The 17,653-nt window shown below is 42.4% G+C and overlaps 1 protein-coding gene across 5 annotated transcripts; it reads left to right on the top strand.

Moving 5' to 3' along the window:
- The first annotated feature begins 1,070 nt into the window (after positions 1-1,070).
- Positions 1,071-16,439, top strand: NIPAL3 (NIPA like domain containing 3). Of its 5 annotated transcripts, none has more exons than XR_012838610.1 (13): positions 1,071-1,211; positions 2,229-2,638; positions 4,496-4,564; positions 4,663-4,834; positions 4,943-5,002; positions 5,705-5,826; positions 6,585-6,681; positions 7,977-8,112; positions 8,779-8,867; positions 10,346-10,409; positions 11,398-11,492; positions 12,128-12,566; positions 14,912-16,439. XR_012838610.1 is itself a non-coding variant. In XM_075773648.1 (12 exons), the coding sequence occupies exons 2-12, from the start codon at positions 2,540-2,542 to the stop codon at positions 12,325-12,327; spliced, it is 1,227 nt and encodes a 408-aa protein (XP_075629763.1). In that variant the 5' UTR covers positions 1,071-1,211; positions 2,229-2,539; the 3' UTR covers positions 12,328-12,852. The 5 variants fall into 5 exon arrangements, 3 of the variants coding, with proteins under 3 accessions (XP_075629763.1, XP_075629764.1, XP_075629765.1); XR_012838609.1 differs by having other exon boundaries at positions 5,681-5,826; positions 14,912-15,215; XM_075773648.1 differs by lacking the exon at positions 14,912-16,439 and having other exon boundaries at positions 5,681-5,826; positions 12,128-12,852.
- Positions 16,440-17,653: the final 1,214 nt, after the last annotated feature.

Below are 17,653 nucleotides of genomic sequence, written 5' to 3' on the forward strand. Positions count from 1 at the left end.
TTTTCCTTCTTCAGCTGTGAAATGATTATTGAAATTGCTGCTACACAGTACCAAGTACTGCTTTTTTGCTTGGTGTACTGAGCGCTCCAGAACATCCACGGAGTATCTGCAGAATGGCAGGTATCCACGTTACAGAGCTACCACACATCGAAGATGGTGTAGAACCACCATTGTTTCTGAAACAAATCAATCACAAATATTAACGTGCAGCAGACGGACAGAGGCTGCAAGGCCTGCGTTGGTTTTCTACAGAGATGTAACGGATCAGCAATAACCTTTGTTTTCTCCACTCAGTGAACCGCTGCAGTCCTGCTTGCTGCGGTGACCGGTGCCTGTGTACAGGACGATCGCTCTGATGGGTGAGAGGGGCGGCGGGACGTAAGTGCCGCCACCGTGCTGCCTTCGGGGGCGGGCAGGCGGCCTGACCAGAGGCACTCTGAGCAGCTGCAGGAAGTGACGTCACGGCACCGCCCCGGTGATAGCGCGGTGCATGCCGGGAACGGCATCAGCCCGCCCCGTGAGGTAGCGCGGTGCAGGCTGGGAATGGCGGGTACTGACAGAGTGAGGCAGCGCGGTGCGTGCTGAGGGTGCCCTCCTCCTGCCCAGGTGAGGCGGCGCAGTGTGGACGGGCGCGGTCTGTACCGGCCGGTACCTGCCCATGGGTCTCGGGACGCTCCGGCCCTCGGCAGTACCGGCAGCCGAGGGAACGCGTACACCTGGTTGCTGAAACAACGGCCGACCTACCTGTTCCTCCAATCACAGCACCTGTTACTTTGGGCTCTTCGGCAGGCGCCAAATCACAGGCGAACTCTCAGAGCCGCCGTGCGTGCGGTTAGTTAAGGTGGCTCGGAACAGCCTCGTTGCGCATGAGCTTTAAGGCGGCTCCGGCGGCTGCTAGCCGCCACACTCCCCCGCCCCGACCGAAACGAGCGGCGGAACCTGGCTCCGCCCTCCCGCCCGCCCCCTTAGAGCCCTGCGCCTCAGACGAGCTCGGCCCATAGGCTGGGCCAGGCCCGACCCCCGCCCGACAGCCAGTCCCCGCCGGCACCCGGGGCCCGGCCCTAGACTGACAGGGCTGGCGGCAAATCGGTAGGGGCCGGGCAGGAACCAAACGCGGCCCTCGGCCGGGAACCGAAGTTGGGGCCAAAGGCCCAGGCCATGGGGGCAGAGTGGCAGGGGCGGAGTGTGCGGGCCGCTCCCTGAGGGAGCAGGTGAGTGAGCGGGGCAGCGGGGGAGGCCGCCTCGCTCCCCCCTCGGTGTTGCGGGTTTTCCAGAAGGTTTTTGTCGGGAACAAACCGTCGCTTGGGGTCCGGCAGCGGGTCTCGGCGGGACAGGGCGGTCTGACCCGGGGAGAGTGTCCTGGAGGCACCCCCTGCCCTCACCCAGGCTCTGCTCTGCCCGGGCAGGTTTTCCTCACGATTGGGGGGGGAGACTTTGCCCCCCACCTCCCCTAACAACGGGGTGCCTTTCCCCCTTTAGCGGCTAGGCTGTCATGTTACCTCTGTCTGCTCAGCTTGCCCCATTTCAGGCAGTCTTTGAGTGCAGCAAGAGGAACATGTCACTTGTGAGGATCACACCCCAACAATGTCTATATACCAGCATTCCCCCTGTACAAAGGGGAGCATGGTACTGATGCTCTTTGAAGTCTTTGGTGAAGGAGCCATCATGGCATGCAGGGACCACAGACTGGCTTGCAGGGGGTGGTGCTTTCCAGACACCTGTAATGAGTCTGGCCCTAAGGAATTTAGCCTCCAACTCTGCTCACAGCAATTACACTGAAATGACCTCTGTTTGTGTGAAGAGCAGCACTGTCATCCCCAGCATGTGGGGATGGTGTGACTAATGTAATGCTGTGTCCTGAACAAACAACAGAGGTATGCAGGCAATAGAGAAATGAAAAGCAGGACTTGGAGGACTTCAGAGACTTTTTGATAAGAGCTTTCCAAATGGCAAGGCCTGACATTAAATGCCAGCTGAATATGTCACCCTTGGGGCCAAGCCAGTTTGTCAGCTCTTGTAAAACAAGGTTTGTGTGAGTTTCTGTGTTTGGGACTTTGTAAGAAGACATTTAACCTCTACTTTCTCTGCTCGTTTGTGCAGCCATTAGTTTGATTCCAGGGAGTTTTCTGTGGCCTATCCTTCAGCAGGATTTTTGCAAGTTTTGGACCATTAAGTTCATTTGACCTAATTATATATGTGTGTGTATATATATTTCTCTTTTTTCTTAGTATCACCTTGGAGGAATATAACCTTGCTGCCCCACTGACTGGCTGGAAATATTGGCTCAACTACACTTCTGCCTACGGTGCCTACCCTATCTCCGTGTAACCTGGTGGGGGAAGAAAAGCAGCAAACAGGCTACAGAGAATTTTTTTGTGCTTCACTGAACTAACCGTTGCTTGTCCAAACAAAACAGAATGGATGGGAAGAAGTGGTACCAAGTTACAGATAAGGTGGTTGCAGCAGGGTCCAAGTCTCTTCTTTAAAGAGAAGTTCCAGCATCAAAGAGGGTGAAAACCAAACACTCCAATCAACCAAGATGGAAGGAGGCAACAGTCCAAATCTACAACTTCAGCAACTCCCACTGGCCACAGCAGCGGTTTCTGTGCAGCCACACACTGACTCCTTTTCTTACAAGGTTAGGTTTCTACCCCAGTCTATCCCTAGAAGGCCCTAACTATTCAAGTACGCTGATGATGCCATTGTATTTGGGTTATTTTTTTTTCAGAAAATGCACTGTCTTTATATTTAGCTGTGCCTGGAGGCCCCAGGGTATTATATGATGTGTATACAGGCAGTGAGAGAAAGAGAAATTTTGTGTCTTGACGAGCTAGACAAATTGAAGAAAGGACTGGCAGTTAAAAGATGTGGATGTTTAAAGGTGGTTAGATGCAATAAATTCTGCTAGGTGCCTTTTCAGACTAATCCATATATTGGTGACTGAGATCAGATGTTCTGGTCTGAGGTATATTCAGGTGCTTGAATTTCAGGTGGGTCAGCCCATGGTCATGCACAGAGCCTGCAGCTGAGGTAGGATGTGTTTCTGTAGTTCCTGCTTATTCTCCAGCTGGGAACACAGCTGTTCCCAAATCAATTTCCTCTGAATCCCTCATTCTGAAGATGCTCAGAAAATCCCAGCAAGAAGAGCTCTTTTCTCCTCTCTTTTCTCCTCTCTCTTCTCCTCTCTCTCTTCTTTCCCACTAGGAAATAGTACTTTGCTGAGAACACAGCCCTAAGTGCATTGTAAAAGCTGACCAGGCTGACGTTGGCTTGCAGGCTTGCACAGTCCAGAAGCCAGTCCCAAACTTGTGCAGCTTTCAGCTGAGGCACCGTCTCTTCTAAGCTGAAGTCCAGTTGCTGAACCAGTAAACTGTGCTGAGCTTCTCTGGCTACATTGTGACCACACAGTGATGGTTTTCTGTGGACTTTACTGTCTGTTGTGGGACAATATCTCAGGTGGTTTTGAATTAAACTGCTTGGCTGAATCTTATCTTCATACATTCTGATAAAAACCTTTTTGTTTCGCAGATAAGAACCTGAAATCTTAAAGTCCTTGTCTTACTATCTATGAGAAAATCAAGAATAGTGTATTTACTGTTAAGGGAGGAATACAAATGTGAGCTCGGTTATCTCAAATCAATCAGAGTAAGTACTCCACTGTATCTTGGAGACTTGCACTGAAATGCTAATGACATCTAATGACGTTTATACAGTTGTTGGAAGAACACAAATGCTAAATGGCCTGGCTTAGCCTCAGGCTCTTCTGTTTGCTCCTAATGTACATTTCCTTTGTGAGTCAGCCTGCTTTACACCCATTTTATTTCAAATTCTGTCTTTAGACCGTGAGAATTGTTGTTGAGCTGGGAATGCTAATGTGGAGGGGGCTGGCAGCTTGCTAGGAGTTGCTACCAGTTGCCTTTTACATTGGAATTAACTGGTTCATGTAAAAAGCAGCATAAAATCTGGGATAATCGGGCTGCCTCATCAAATGGGCTAAATTACCTACTGAACCAGCACATGTTGTAAGTGGAAAAGAGCAGAATAATTCTTAAAATATGACCCACAGAATGCAGAGGTTCCTGATCCATACTCTGCTGAAACCCGGAGCAACAAACATCCCCATGAAAAGATTTTTTCAAAGGGAAGAGTGAATGAGTGGGTCGTTGTTGTGTTTAGCTTTATCATCTTCTCCTCTGAGAAACTGCAAAGAATGCAAATATATGCACACTAATTAAAGTCTCTTGTAGAAAATGTCTGTTAAGGAAGGGTCATCTTTCACCTGAAGTTTCACAGATTTGGAACACAGCCACAGGGAACTTACCTGAATTACCCTTGATCATGTAGATAGAGTGGAAGATAAACAAAGATTTTATTGACAGGTGATCTAGGAACTGTTTTGAAAGTCTGCTGTTTTCCAGATTGTGTAAAAAGCTCCAGTTTCCTTCAGGGTCCAGTGGCTAAATTTAATATCTGTGTGTTTATTTTGTTTTTACAGGAGAACTTGATTGGTGCGTTACTAGCTATTTTTGGTCATCTTGTTATCAGTATTGCACTCAACCTCCAGGTGAGTATCATGAGGCAAATATTGATCCTGCCTCAAGCATCCTGCATTAAAAAGCATCAAGTATGCCAAAGATTCTTTGCCTTTATTTTCTTTTCTAGAAATACAGCCACATCCGACTGGCAGGTTCCAAAGACCCCCGAGCCTACTTCAAAACCAAGACGTGGTGGTGTGGACTGTTTTTGCTGGTGCTGGGAGAACTGGGAGTGTTTTCCTCGTACGCCTTTGCTCCTCTGTCCCTGATTGTGCCACTCAGTGCAGTGTCTGTTATAGGTAAGGGGAAAAGAGACAATGCCATTCAAATCTGAGAGCGTTCCAGTGTGAGATTGCTGGTCATTGGACTGATACATAACTCACTGTTTCTCTCTCCTTTTTTTATAGCTAGTGCAATCATAGGAATTATATTTATTAAAGAAAAATGGAAGCCCAAGGATTTTTTGAGTAAGTTGCACAGTTCCTTTTCATTTTTCCTCTCTGTTTACAACCCATTCAACACATAGCATGGCCTCTCAAGCATCATAAAGGGATGACAAGATCTCCATTAGCTATAGTACCTCTGTGAAGAAATGCGTCGTCTCATCCACTGTTTGTTAAAAATGGATTTTTTTGTTTGTTTGTTTTTCATGACTTGTGCCAAATCGTCTGAATCTCATAGATTTTTAGAAATACAGGAAATAGTGTTTTGTTTACAGGATTTGAGAATAGTGGTACTCTGGGCTGAAGCTGTAGCCTAGGGCCTTGACTCCGCAATAGCATAGGCACAACTGAATCAGCCGCATTTCATACGTGTGCAAGTGTTTGCCGAACTGGGGCATTCATTCTTCCGTTTTCCAGAAGATGGGCTGTGGGCAGTGCCAGGCAGGATAAGCCCCAGGTATAGATCTTGTAGCTCCTATTCGTTTAGCAGATGCTACCTGGTATGAGCTTTTTTCTCTCAGCTCACAGCATACATATTGCCTAGGGGTTTTTTTGGTTCTAATATTTTAAAAGTGAGGCCTGAAGGGCAGGGGAATGTGCATGATGTTATTAATGGTCACTGCACGTGCAATACTAATTCCATGCATCCACACTAACCCACTAACTTTGTCCTCTCTTTTTTTTGTCCTTTGGTTGCCGAAGGACGCTATGTTTTGTCCTTTGTAGGCTGTGGTTTGGCAATTGTTGGAACTTATCTGCTGATAACATTTGGACCTAATAGTCATGAGAAGATGACAGGAGAAAATATCACTAGGCATTTAGTGAGCTGGCCATTTCTGTTGTATATGGTAAGATGGCCCATAAAATGTGGGACAGTTTTCTGCTATATGCCTGATTGGGAGTTTCATTTCAAGCATGATTCTTCCTTATGGTTACTACCATACTTGCTAATGAACCTGTGCCGGCTTGTCCGGGTGTCAGTTCCGCATTGCATGTGGACACATGCATGCACAATTCTGAACCCTCCCATTCTTTCTCTGAATTATTCTGTTAGGATTTAAATAGCTTTTAACTGAAAGGTTTTAAAATAGCTTGCTTGCTCCCTGATATGGCAGCTTCAGCCTGTGGCAGTAGTACCGATGGCAGCTGAGAGCAACTGCTCCAGAGGTGTCCAAATACTGTGCTTCCATCTGGGCTTGTTCTAGACTGACTTCCTCTGGAGCCATCAGTCTCCCATTGAAAGTCTTAGGCAAGCTATTGTTTTTTAATGGAGATTTGGCTGTTAAAGAAGATGTGTGCTGCATGGTTCCCTTAAACAAACTCATTACAGAAAGTAGGCTGAGATCTCTGATGTGAATATTCAGTCAGGATTATTTGATCTGCTGCTTTACCATGAATATAATGTCAAAGTGTCTGCAAGAAGCTATTGAATAGCTCATCTAATTAGAATCTAGGATCATGCTAAATTGGATCTATAATTGTGTGGGATCCTAATTTTCCTTTGATTTGCCCTTTTGTGTAATTCTAATGTTTGGCTCAGAATCCCGTTTACTGCCAACCCCATACACACCACGTCTTTTAATATTCTTGTTTTTGTCTTCTGTAGCTTGTGGAGATCATCATATTCTGCCTGCTACTATATTTTTACAAGGAGAAAAATGCAAACTACATTGTAGTTATTCTTCTGCTGGTAGCTTTGCTGGGTAAGTTAATATGGACTTGTAAGATCTTCTAACTCTAGCTTATAACAGTAAACTGAGGCATCTATGGCTTATAGGGGATTATATTTACCTAATTAATGTCATAAAATGCACCAACCCACTCCAGAAATGTGGAGTAAAATTGGATAAAGCTAATAACTTGCAGTGATGTTTAGGATCTTTGCAAATTACCTTTGAACAATTAAGACTTATTTTCCATAAGGATGAGCAATCTGCCAAATATAGAAAATGCAAGTTATTTGTTAGTGTTCTTAATTTTAATCTGTGCATGCAAAGCATGGTATGATATCTTATCTGTTCAATGGATAAGGAAGGCTGATTCAGTGGATGAAAGAGAGGATTTGACCTACAAGAGTCGTCTTGGCTCTGGGAAGATTTGCTCTGTGGCTAAAGAAATGATAAATACTCTGCCATGCCAGCATGTCCCTGTTTAAATTGGGAGAGCCTCTGGACATGGGGTGAAATGATGCTTTTGATATCCTTGTAGCCTACAGTGGGATCCGACAGTGATTTTGGAAAGGCCAGGATTTCACTTGTACCTTTCTCCACATTAGTCTGTTGTTTTGGGTTTTTTTAAGAACCTGTGATCAATTAAACTTTAAAAAGTGTGAATAATAGCAAGGCAGTGACGCAGTCTGACGTGCTGTTGAATCTATGTAACAGTCCTCGCTGTTTGCTACTTCTGCAACTTCAGTCACTGCAGTGTCTTGTCTTTTTGCATCTTTTTGCATCTTTTTCCTTAAGTGTTTGGGGCTGGATTTCGGTAACTGATGCCTCGGAGGCTGCATGATTTACAGACAAAGCAAATATCCTAATTCTGAATGGCCCTGACTTGTGCTTTTCAGAAATGGAAAGGAACTAAGCTCTTTCTGATTCTTGTTTTGAAAACTTCCTTAGCTTTATTAACTAAGCCAATATGGCCTCAGAAATGAAAATTTGTGTCTATCATGTGATTCCTCAACATTGTTTAAACACTTAAAAAAACCAAACCCAACAGTAAATGCTCCCAGTTCTCTAGAGAAGGGAACTGTGATACAGAAAGGTTAAGTGATTTATTGAAGGTCACTGTTGTGAAGTTGTTGGGAATAAAACTGGCAGAGTTGGGGATAAAATATGCAGTTTGCATCCCTTGTTTGCCCTGGCAAAAGGAGGGTTCAAGTTCATGTAGGTCTTGGATTTGTTTGCAGATGTCTGTCAGGTATAAAGCAAATGTGCAGCATTCCTGTCCCACTGAGGATGTATCAGTGCTTCAGCTGAGTCTTGGTAAACATTCACAGGTTCCATGACTGTTGTGACCGTGAAGGCTGTGGCAGGCATGATTGTTGTCTCGATACAAGGAAACTTACAACTTGACTACCCTATATTTTATATCATGTTGGTGTGCATGATTGCTACAGCGATCTTTCAAGCGACGTAAGACATTCACTCTCTTTTTGTCTATAATTGTGCTGGTTTTAGTGGATCAGTAATTAGTGGGTTGTTTGTTATCCATTCCAAGAATGCTGATTAAATTTTAGGAGAAGAATTACCCATTCTCTTCTGTGACCTGTCCTCAAATCCATGTCACAGGAGTCTGGGAAAGTGCTGTTCTTTGCTTTTCCATGTAGTGACACGGCCAAGTAGTTTTAATCCCAAATTTATACATCACTCAAGTATTTGCAATACAATGTTAGGAATTAATTACCATATCTGTGCACTGGCTAAAATCAAAGTGCAGAATCAGTGGTGGTGGTGATGTGTCTATTTATTTTTTTCCCCTCTGTACTTGTAATAATATAAAAAGCCGGTAGGATAAAAAGCTGTTCAAAATGTGAGTGATGTTCTGGCCTAAGGTCAGTTGCAGTAATTTCTCTGCCTTTAGTCAGTATAGCCCTGAGGCTTACTCTTCTATCATGTATATTAATTCCAAGGGATGCTGCTGCAGGTTTAGTGAGAAAGAGAATAAAGTTTCTTAAATTTATGCATCACTCTTCAAAAGTGGCTCCAAAAAGGAGGAGACCCATACTAGTCCATGATAACTGCTATACAATTTGAGTGTCCTTCCCAAATCAGCTCCTGTTGTCTGACATTGTGTTGCAGATTTTTAGCTCAAGCCTCACAGCTGTATGACTCGTCTCAGATTGCCAGCATTGGCTATATCCTGTCCACAACAGTCGCAGTCACAGCAGGTAATGGTGTACAAAACAGTGGGTTGGTCCTTTCTAAAGGAAGGGCAAAAGATTTTGGAAAATAATCCTCACTTACAAATGAGGAAGGTGAATACTCAGCAAGATGATGGCATGTATTTTCTTGTCATCTCTCTTCTGCAGCTGGCTTTGTTTTGTTTTTTGTTTTTCCTTGCAAAAAATGTGAATTATCCCATTAGACTGTGTTAAAATTTTCTGTTAAGTTCTGTCATTTTGTTTAAAGTGCATAGAAACTTACGTTTGAGACTGTATTACTCATACCGTGCTCGTGTGTAGAAGAGGAGGGTGATGTATGCTCATAGATGTGCAACTTGAATACATGGCTAAAAGTTCTCCTTGTGTAATTTTATCTAGATTTGGTTAAAATGTATGTGATACAGTGTATAAATGTATTTCCTTCCTCTATATAAAGGCGTTAGAATTTTCTTCCTAATAGTCTTGTTTGCATTGTATCTAGAATGCAGCTGCTCACAACTTCATAGGTACTTTTCTTTCTGAGCGTTTGACTCCAATTTCAGCCGTTGCCCACACAGAAAAAGCTTTGTCTGCATGAACAAAGATGAGCGTTTTAAACCCCTTAGGATTCTAACCTGATGAGCAGCCTTTGTTAAGGTTTTGTTCTTGTTAAACAAGAGCAAAACTGGGAAAAATAAAAACCCAACCAAAACACACAACCCTAACACTGGAGACTGTGCATCTGCTTGACAGTGATGGATACTATCTGTGTAAATAGTAATGCTCTTCTAGGTATATAAAGGCAATAGATTCCCCTGTAAATTATGCATTGCCTTTTAATGCTCTTCACTGTCATGAGAGAGTATGGCCTACTCTTTGGCTAATGTTTATTTCTTGCTGTGTTCCAAGCCATGTGCTGCTCTTGGATTCATCAGGTTATTTACTTAACTCCAATTAGAAATGTAAAGAGTAGGAGCCAGAACGTGTGTCCTGTTGACATCCAGGACACAAGGTTTGAGCTGTATATACTTGTTTGGGGTCAAGGGTTTGTATCTTGTAGTTAGAGAGATCCAATTTGGTTTGTTATTTGGACTTCAGAAATACAGTCTCTCTTGTTTATATGGTAACCACTGCTGAGTGGTGAGAATTTGGCTCGGGCTTCATTAGTGCAATGACCTGCAATAGTTCCAGCAATGTTTCCTTCACAACCCCCTACCCCAATATGAAAGGATTTGTACTCGTTGCTGTGCTGCTATACAGTATATTAGTTACACCAGTATAACTATTTTGGCAGTGAAATTCTGAAAGATTTGTCAATAAATTGTGTTAAAGTGGAAATCAGGCCACCTTTTTTATTTCAAGATCATTAAAAAACCCCAAGGTGTTGACTATAAAAATAGGCATCTTACATCATTTGGTTTCTGGAGGGACCAGTGCTGGGGATCTAGCACTAATTACTCATGTAAGCTGGGAACAAAGATGTCATGAATTATTTCCTTTTCAAGGAGCAACTTTTTACTTGGACTTCACTGGTGAAGATGTTCTCCATATCTGTATGTTTGCACTTGGGTAAGTGTTTACATTTTCCTTGATAGAAACCTGGAAAGTATTTCTTCATATGACTAAAATTTTTAAAATACGTATCTATCTATCCACATATATATATTGGAGGTACATACTGTCTTGGAGAGGAGGACAACCTGAAAGTACTTTCTCTGTTAGAGCAGACAACGGTCCGTATAACGCTAGGTTATGTGTAATTGTACAATTTATGCCCCATACTAAATCCCTTACTGACTGTACTGGAGATCAGCTGGGATGTTGAAGCATATGGGCTATTTTTCAAGCTTCCTTGCTTGTGAATCTAGAAGAATTGCAAAATAACCAAAAGAAGCTATCTCTAGGGAATCTGTTTCTGGTTTTGTACCGAGCCTTCACTGAACTGTGACTGGACTTCTGGACTCCTGTTTCTTAGGCATGGGCACACAATGCAGATATGATCAGTAAAACATTTGCTGTGTAACTCAGTATTTAGTCCTAGTACAGTGTCTTGATGTGATTAGCTCTCCATAATCTGGGGACATTCTGTAATTAGTCCAGGAAAAAACAATTGGGAGATTAATGTTACTACCTGCGCCTTTCTCTGTCAACATACTGTAAAAATCAAGGTCGACAGTTGTTAGTGTGTTTACCTATGGGAAACCTTTCAAAGGTCAGGCTGCTAAATCCTGGAATTCCATCAAAGACAACCAGATTTCGATATGCTTCCTTTCCCCTTTAGTTTGTCAAGGTTAATTAATTAATTAACATGAAAACTTTTCCCTGTGTTTTGATAAAGAAAGGGTGGAATTGTTCTGATTGCTAGGTGGATTTCAATACTGTTGCAGAGGGTTAGTCAGCCGAGACAGGTCCCTGTAATTCTGACTTCACAGTTCTTTCGCTTCCAGTTCCAAATTCTATACAGTGCTACATGATGGGCACTCAGAAGCAGCAACATGCAATATTACCTCCTCTCCCTTTTCACAGTTATCTCAGTAGATCTTGTCTTCTCTCTCAGGTGCCTCATAGCATTTCTAGGTGTCTTCCTGATCACAAGAAATAGGAAGAAATCTGTACAGTTTGAACCTTACATATCAATGGATGCTATGCCAGGTAACAGTAAAAATACAGTGATTTATCAGTCTAAGTGTTGGGCTTCACAGTGAAATCTCAAGCTTTTAGGCTCTGTTCAGTATCCGGATATATCAGGCAGCTGTGGGGTTTTTTTTTCTAGTTTTTCTTTCTTTTGTTTGTTTGCGCCTTGTAAGGTGTACATGACTGTTTTGCGTGGAGCAGAGAAGAGGTGATGTGCCACTTGGATGCCACTTACGCTGGGTCCTCTGACACCAGGGGGGATGTCAGATATTCTTGTGACTGGGCTTGGTCTTCATCTGGCAGGAAGAACTGATTATTTGGGAAGGCTGAGATACGTTGCAAGAGGTAGAGGCCAGGGGGAGCGGAAATTTCTTTTGGGAAGTACAACTAAACTCTCTTTCTGGTAAGCTGTATAAAAGATATGCAGCACTTGATAAATAACTGACTGCCATCCCTCGTTCACTTGAAGCTTATTTCTCCATTAGTTGCTTTAGTGCTAAGCAGAAAAACATTATGTCTTTCACTTAACGCTCAAGGAACTGATGAGCTGTGCATCATGAACACTGAGACTATATAATTTGCTGATTTAACAGAGTGCAGAAAGAATGCACTTTTGTTCCGAAGCATTTAATCTCTGTCTTTGCTCTTTTCAGGCATGCAGAACATGCACGATAAAGGGATTGCAGTTCAGCCTGACCTCAAAGCTTCTTTTTCCTACGGTGCCCTAGAGAACAATGACAACATGCCTGAAATTTATACGCCAGCTACATTGCCAATTGTGCAGGAGCAACATGGTTCCAAAGGAGTTTCTGCTCCACCCTACCGGGTGCTGGAGCACAGCAAAAAGGAGTGACCGACCTTTAAGGAACCGATTTGGATCGTCAGAAGTATGACCTTTATTTATTTACCCATTAAAATATAAGCAAGTGTAAAGCCAACTGTGATATAGCTTAAAGCTCGTCTCAAACTTAACTTTCAAGGCTATTATTAAAATAAAACAACTCTCTATAGTTGTGAAGTTGATGGCATTCGTCTAAACAAGTAGTAAATCACAGTTCGCCATTGAAGGCTGCTGTCTGGAAGCACGAAATGGTGAGTGCGGTCTTGTAGCAGTATGAACCTGATGAAATAGCAGATGCTGTGAAAACGCAGAGCTGTGGGGAAAAGTGACTGTGCAATTTTTAGTCCTGCTGGGAGTGTGTTTATCTCCAAATAGAAGTTTCCAGGAGTTGCTCACCAGGAGAGGAGGACAGGATTTAATCTCTCATATATAGAGACTGTGACGGATTTCCAGAAAAGTTGTAAATCCTCATGTCTCTAGCATAACCACCAAACTACCTTAACATGGCAATAAAATGTAGTTGTTTTCAAGCATGAATACTGAAACTTACTGTGTCTTTACAGCAGCATATTTGGTTAGAGTAAGCAAACTATTCCTTCAAAACATGAATCTTGGGCACTTCCTGTACAACTGTTCTCTGGGTGGTGTTGAATGTATGCACTGATTACGTGAATTGTTGTTATAGCACCGCTGGATTATATGGCAGTTAAGAACAAAGATTATTTGCCAGTTTTCTGGTTTCATAGCAGGAGCTTCAAGTTGGATTAAATGGTACAGAGGGAACACTGTTCAGTATGAGAACAAGAAGAAATGAGATTGGTAATGTGACTGGTATCTGATGAGAAGTTTTTGTAGTTCTTGATGAGGTCCCAATTCTGTATGGCTTTAATTTTCTTTCTGGTTGAGGCAGGATTTCCAACTTTGTTTAGAAGCCTTAAATGCTTAAAGGTGTTGACTTTCCTTAGTTAAAAAGCTTAGTCTAGGTGTTGTAGGCTGGGGTGTCTGCCACTGGGCCCCCCCATTTTTTATCTTTTTTAAAAAGGCGAAAAAAAAAAAAAGATACTAGTCTAATATGGTGAATGACTCAAGAAGAAAAAAGAAGCGTGCACAGTCCAGCACTCTGTGAGGACTGTGAGAATAATGGACCATTGTGTACTCATGGTATTTATCTTTCCAGCTTCCAAGAGATTGCTAGAAGCTGATATGGAGCATAGACGGAGGGGGGGAACTTGTCAAGAGAAAAGGACAAAGTACAACATTTACTGGCATATGCAAGTTACACTGGCACTTTGATGTCATCGTCATACTCTCTAAAAGTCATTGTTTCGCTGGGAAACAGAATTTTAAGTCTACTTGGTGTGTCTTTGTATGTGTAGCAGAGTGTCTCCAGGACCTTAGAAGACTTTATTTGAAATGAATAGTGCTTGTGTTCTGCACACTTTTAAGTGGTTACTCTGATGCTGAGGGGTTTGAGAGGATCTTGGACTTGCAGTAGTGGCTTTCTGCATTTTTTTTATTTTATTTTTTTTAAATTGACTCATGGCCACTTTCTGTTCCCAAGAACTCCACTGACTTCTATATAGTTATTCCAGATTCTTGCTATTATATATGACAACAGAACCATTCTTTTGCTTATGTTTGGAAATTTACTTTGGAAATTCTTCAGACTGCTTTGACCTTTTTTTGCAGGTTAACAAAATTATAACCTTCCCCCCCTGCAAAGAGTAGATGCCTAGTGGCTGTATGTGTACCTATATGTGAAATTTCTTCACCAACTTGGCATGTCTGACAATTCAGATCTTATCAGTGGCATCCCAAACACTATAGCTTATGAAACTTCAAGAAATAATAGCTTTTCTTTTGCCCTCAATACTTTTTGTGTTTAAGTAAGATAACAATGTTAATGGACTAATGCTGCCAGGACATTAATCTTGTTGGAGTTGCACTGACACTGATTTACTACCTTTGGCTTTGTATCCTTGGTAATCAATTGTTTGTGAATTTATGTGCAGCTTTTGTTCATTAACAATACAAATCAAAGTAGTACAGGGAAGGCTGAATGGGAAGGGTAGAAGAATGCTGCTTTTTCTTATCTCTTCACTCTTAATCAATGAGGCAGTAGCTGTTTTGACCTATTAGAAGAATTTTTGACCTATTCAGAAGAAACCACAGAAACATACTGTTTTAAAACAAGCTGTGCTAAACCATGCATAGCTACAAATTCCACTTTTTACATGGCAATATTCTCTGTGTTTAATTATTACAGATGTTGCTGTGGTACAAAATAATTAATCAGGAGGGCCTAAATGTTGTGCTGTTGACTTCTATTATTAGGATGGTCCTATGTGTAACAGAACGTAGTTTTCTCAGTTTTTAGTTTTTCAGTAGTATTTCAACTGCAGTGGACTGGTGTGCAGAGTTTGTAGCCAGTAAATGGCTGGTTAGGTTTTTCTTCTAATCATGGGACCTGACATCATGAGAGACAGATGCAGAGTGCTTTGCTGGGGGAAAGTGCTACTCTGCTGCAGAGCCCCTGCTTGTACTTTTGTGAGCTGCTCTCTGGCCTGATTCAGTGATTTCTTTTCCCCCCCCCCAGTAAGCTGCTTGGGTTCCCCACAGCCTGCGCACTGACTGACTCCTGGCGTGACCTTCCTCTCTGCCAGAGAGCCTTCAATTGTCAGCACGTAGCTGTCTTCTGCTCCGAGTGAAACCTCCTCCAGCCATAACCTGAGCTTTTGTATTATTATGTTGTTTTGGCCCTTTTCTTTCAAAGACTCTAAAGGCAAGAGTCTTGCTCCAAAGCTTTATATAACCATGTTTTATTTACACAGTCTATGTGTTTAAATAAATCTACTTAATATTGGCAGTTCCCTTTACCTGCAGGGAGACTTGCTTTTGGAAATGTCCTGATAAAGGACTCCAAGGGAGGTGATGTCTGTTTCTACAGCACATAAATCACAATATTTTAGACTACTCCCTTGTGCCACATCAGTAGAACCCGAGGTGTTCCTTAGGCTATAGACCTCAACTTAATGCACTGACATTGTAAGGGTTGCTTTTTTGCCAGTCTGCATTAGCCACCCTAAGCACAGTAGTCGGCCTGCCAGACTGCACCTCGCTCCTGCTTGCTGCCTATGTTCAATACTTGAATTTTAAAATGTGAGGGTTTTTTTTTTTATGTGCTTCCCCCTTTCTTGCTCTTTCTCCCAAGCTTCCAAAAGATTTTATTTTCTGCTCTTCAGTACAGTCTTACAGCTGCCGTCTCTGTTGCTGAGCAGGCATGAGTAGGGGCTGCTAGAAGCCAAACATCTGTTTAAACTGACTGTAGGACTTCTGCGCTCTTTCTGAAAGAGAGAGGGCATAGCTCAGGATTAAATAAACTCCTTGCCTCCCTTCTAGTTCAGAACTTACATGCTGAAAACAGGAAGGTATTTGTACCCTCAAGTCTATACTTTTTACAGAATATTTGTTGGTCTGAGGTGACAATGGCCATGCCTGGGATTGCAGCAAACATTTACAGCTAAACAGCATGTGAAGATTTAAAGGAGAGGAGCCCCGTACCACATTCTAGTCCTTCTTGCAGCGTGAAAAATAATCTGTTGGTGTACAGCACACTTGAACATGTGTATGTCAAAACGTGTATGTTTATGCACGGCTGATCACGAGAGAGGCGGAGCACTTATATTTCCAAATGTGCAGCATTTTTCAGCATCAAGAGCTGAAAAAGCATGCACAAAAATCAACTATCTCCTTCACTGAACTGGTGGAATAGCTCCTTGACTCTCTACTTCCTAGCTTCTTTATCGACTGTGAACTGACATCTATTGCCTCCACACCGTGTGGCTTTTCAATGCACCAGAGCACTTAATACATTCTCAGTGTGTATCTTATGTGTAACTTAATGCTGTGGGATACGGCTCCTGTGTTGGCTGAATGTACAAAATGATCTGCCTACAATGTTCTTTTATTCACATTAAAATGTGTAAATAAATCAAGCTTTACAGTATTGGACTATAAGGATAACTGCTTAATTTTTCATAAGCAATGTTGCATGTCTATTTAATTCTATTTGTCTTTTAGGTGAGACCTTTGGAAATGACACTTAATAAAAGATTGTGGTGAAACCTTTAGAATTCTGGCCTGCTCCGTACTCTTGGTATAGCTTTAATCAGCCATAAATGTCTTGAGAGAAGTTAAGACAGAATTTAGTTTACTACCATAAGTACTGTGTGCATTCAGATAACTATCTCTTTTTAACAGGATACTTGTGAATGAAATGCAGATTGCTACGACTCATGTTTGGGGCCGCAGCATTACTAATGCTTGCTATTTTACATGACTCTCCAAGTATTTGGTGTCAGCTTTAGGAATCATGCAATTTGCTTTTAAATCTTAGTTTTACAAGGCTTTTTAAAAAAATATTAGCATTCATTATTTCACGGAAGAGCTTGAAAATGTGATCCAAGTATAGTGTAAAGGAGTGCATGGGGATAAGGGGCAAGATGAGCCAAATCACCAAACCAAAAGCATGACATTATTGGTGGTCTGACTCATGATTTTTGCATGCCTACCAACTCAGTACTGAAGCTGAGACAACAGCATGCTTCTCTGAGACAGCGAAGACCTCAAATAGTGGTTGGGAATGCTGTGCTATAGGAGATGCCATCCTTCAGATACAGTGTCTTTGAGTGGCAGGAGTAGACAGCTTAAGGGCATTTCCTGTCAATGCCATTAAGAGATACGGTCATAAATTTAGAATATTGGCAATGTTGCTTAATCGAATGCTTGCCAACCTAATTAACGCTCACTGTATGGGTTTTAGTCCAGGGGGCTAAGCGGAAGATAACCCTCAGGATACTCTTAATTAAATGTATCTTTTGGGGTCCCAAACCACAAATGGAAAAAAACCCCACAAGAGCAGCCTTATCCACTTTGGTGTTGAAGCTGCACTTCGTAGAAGTCCCTGGACACGGATATTAAAACACTTTACTGAATGCTTGCAGAAGCAGCATACCAAAGCCCCAGAGTTCCTGGTAAATGTGGAAATACTTTGTTAACATACATCATTTAAGGGTAAGTGTGTTGTATCAGAGACAACTGTGTTAAGTGCTAGTATAATGAAGTGGCAATCAAGCCAGATGTCGGGATCGTTACAAAGATGCATGCTACAAAAGGAGTGTTATTACAAAAGACATTTAAAATGCTCCTGAAATGGCTACAAATGTTGGGAGTTTGTGGTATTAAAGCAGAATATATTGCTGGCCAGGGAGGAAGAACATGGTAATGAATTAATAAAGCATGCGATTGCAGGGAAGAAAGGCTAAGGTAATTGAGACTT

The sequence above is a fragment of the Balearica regulorum genome, chromosome 22 (genome assembly GCF_011004875.1).
Source record: "Balearica regulorum gibbericeps isolate bBalReg1 chromosome 22, bBalReg1.pri, whole genome shotgun sequence".
Classification (NCBI taxonomy): domain Eukaryota; kingdom Metazoa; phylum Chordata; class Aves; order Gruiformes; family Gruidae; genus Balearica; species Balearica regulorum.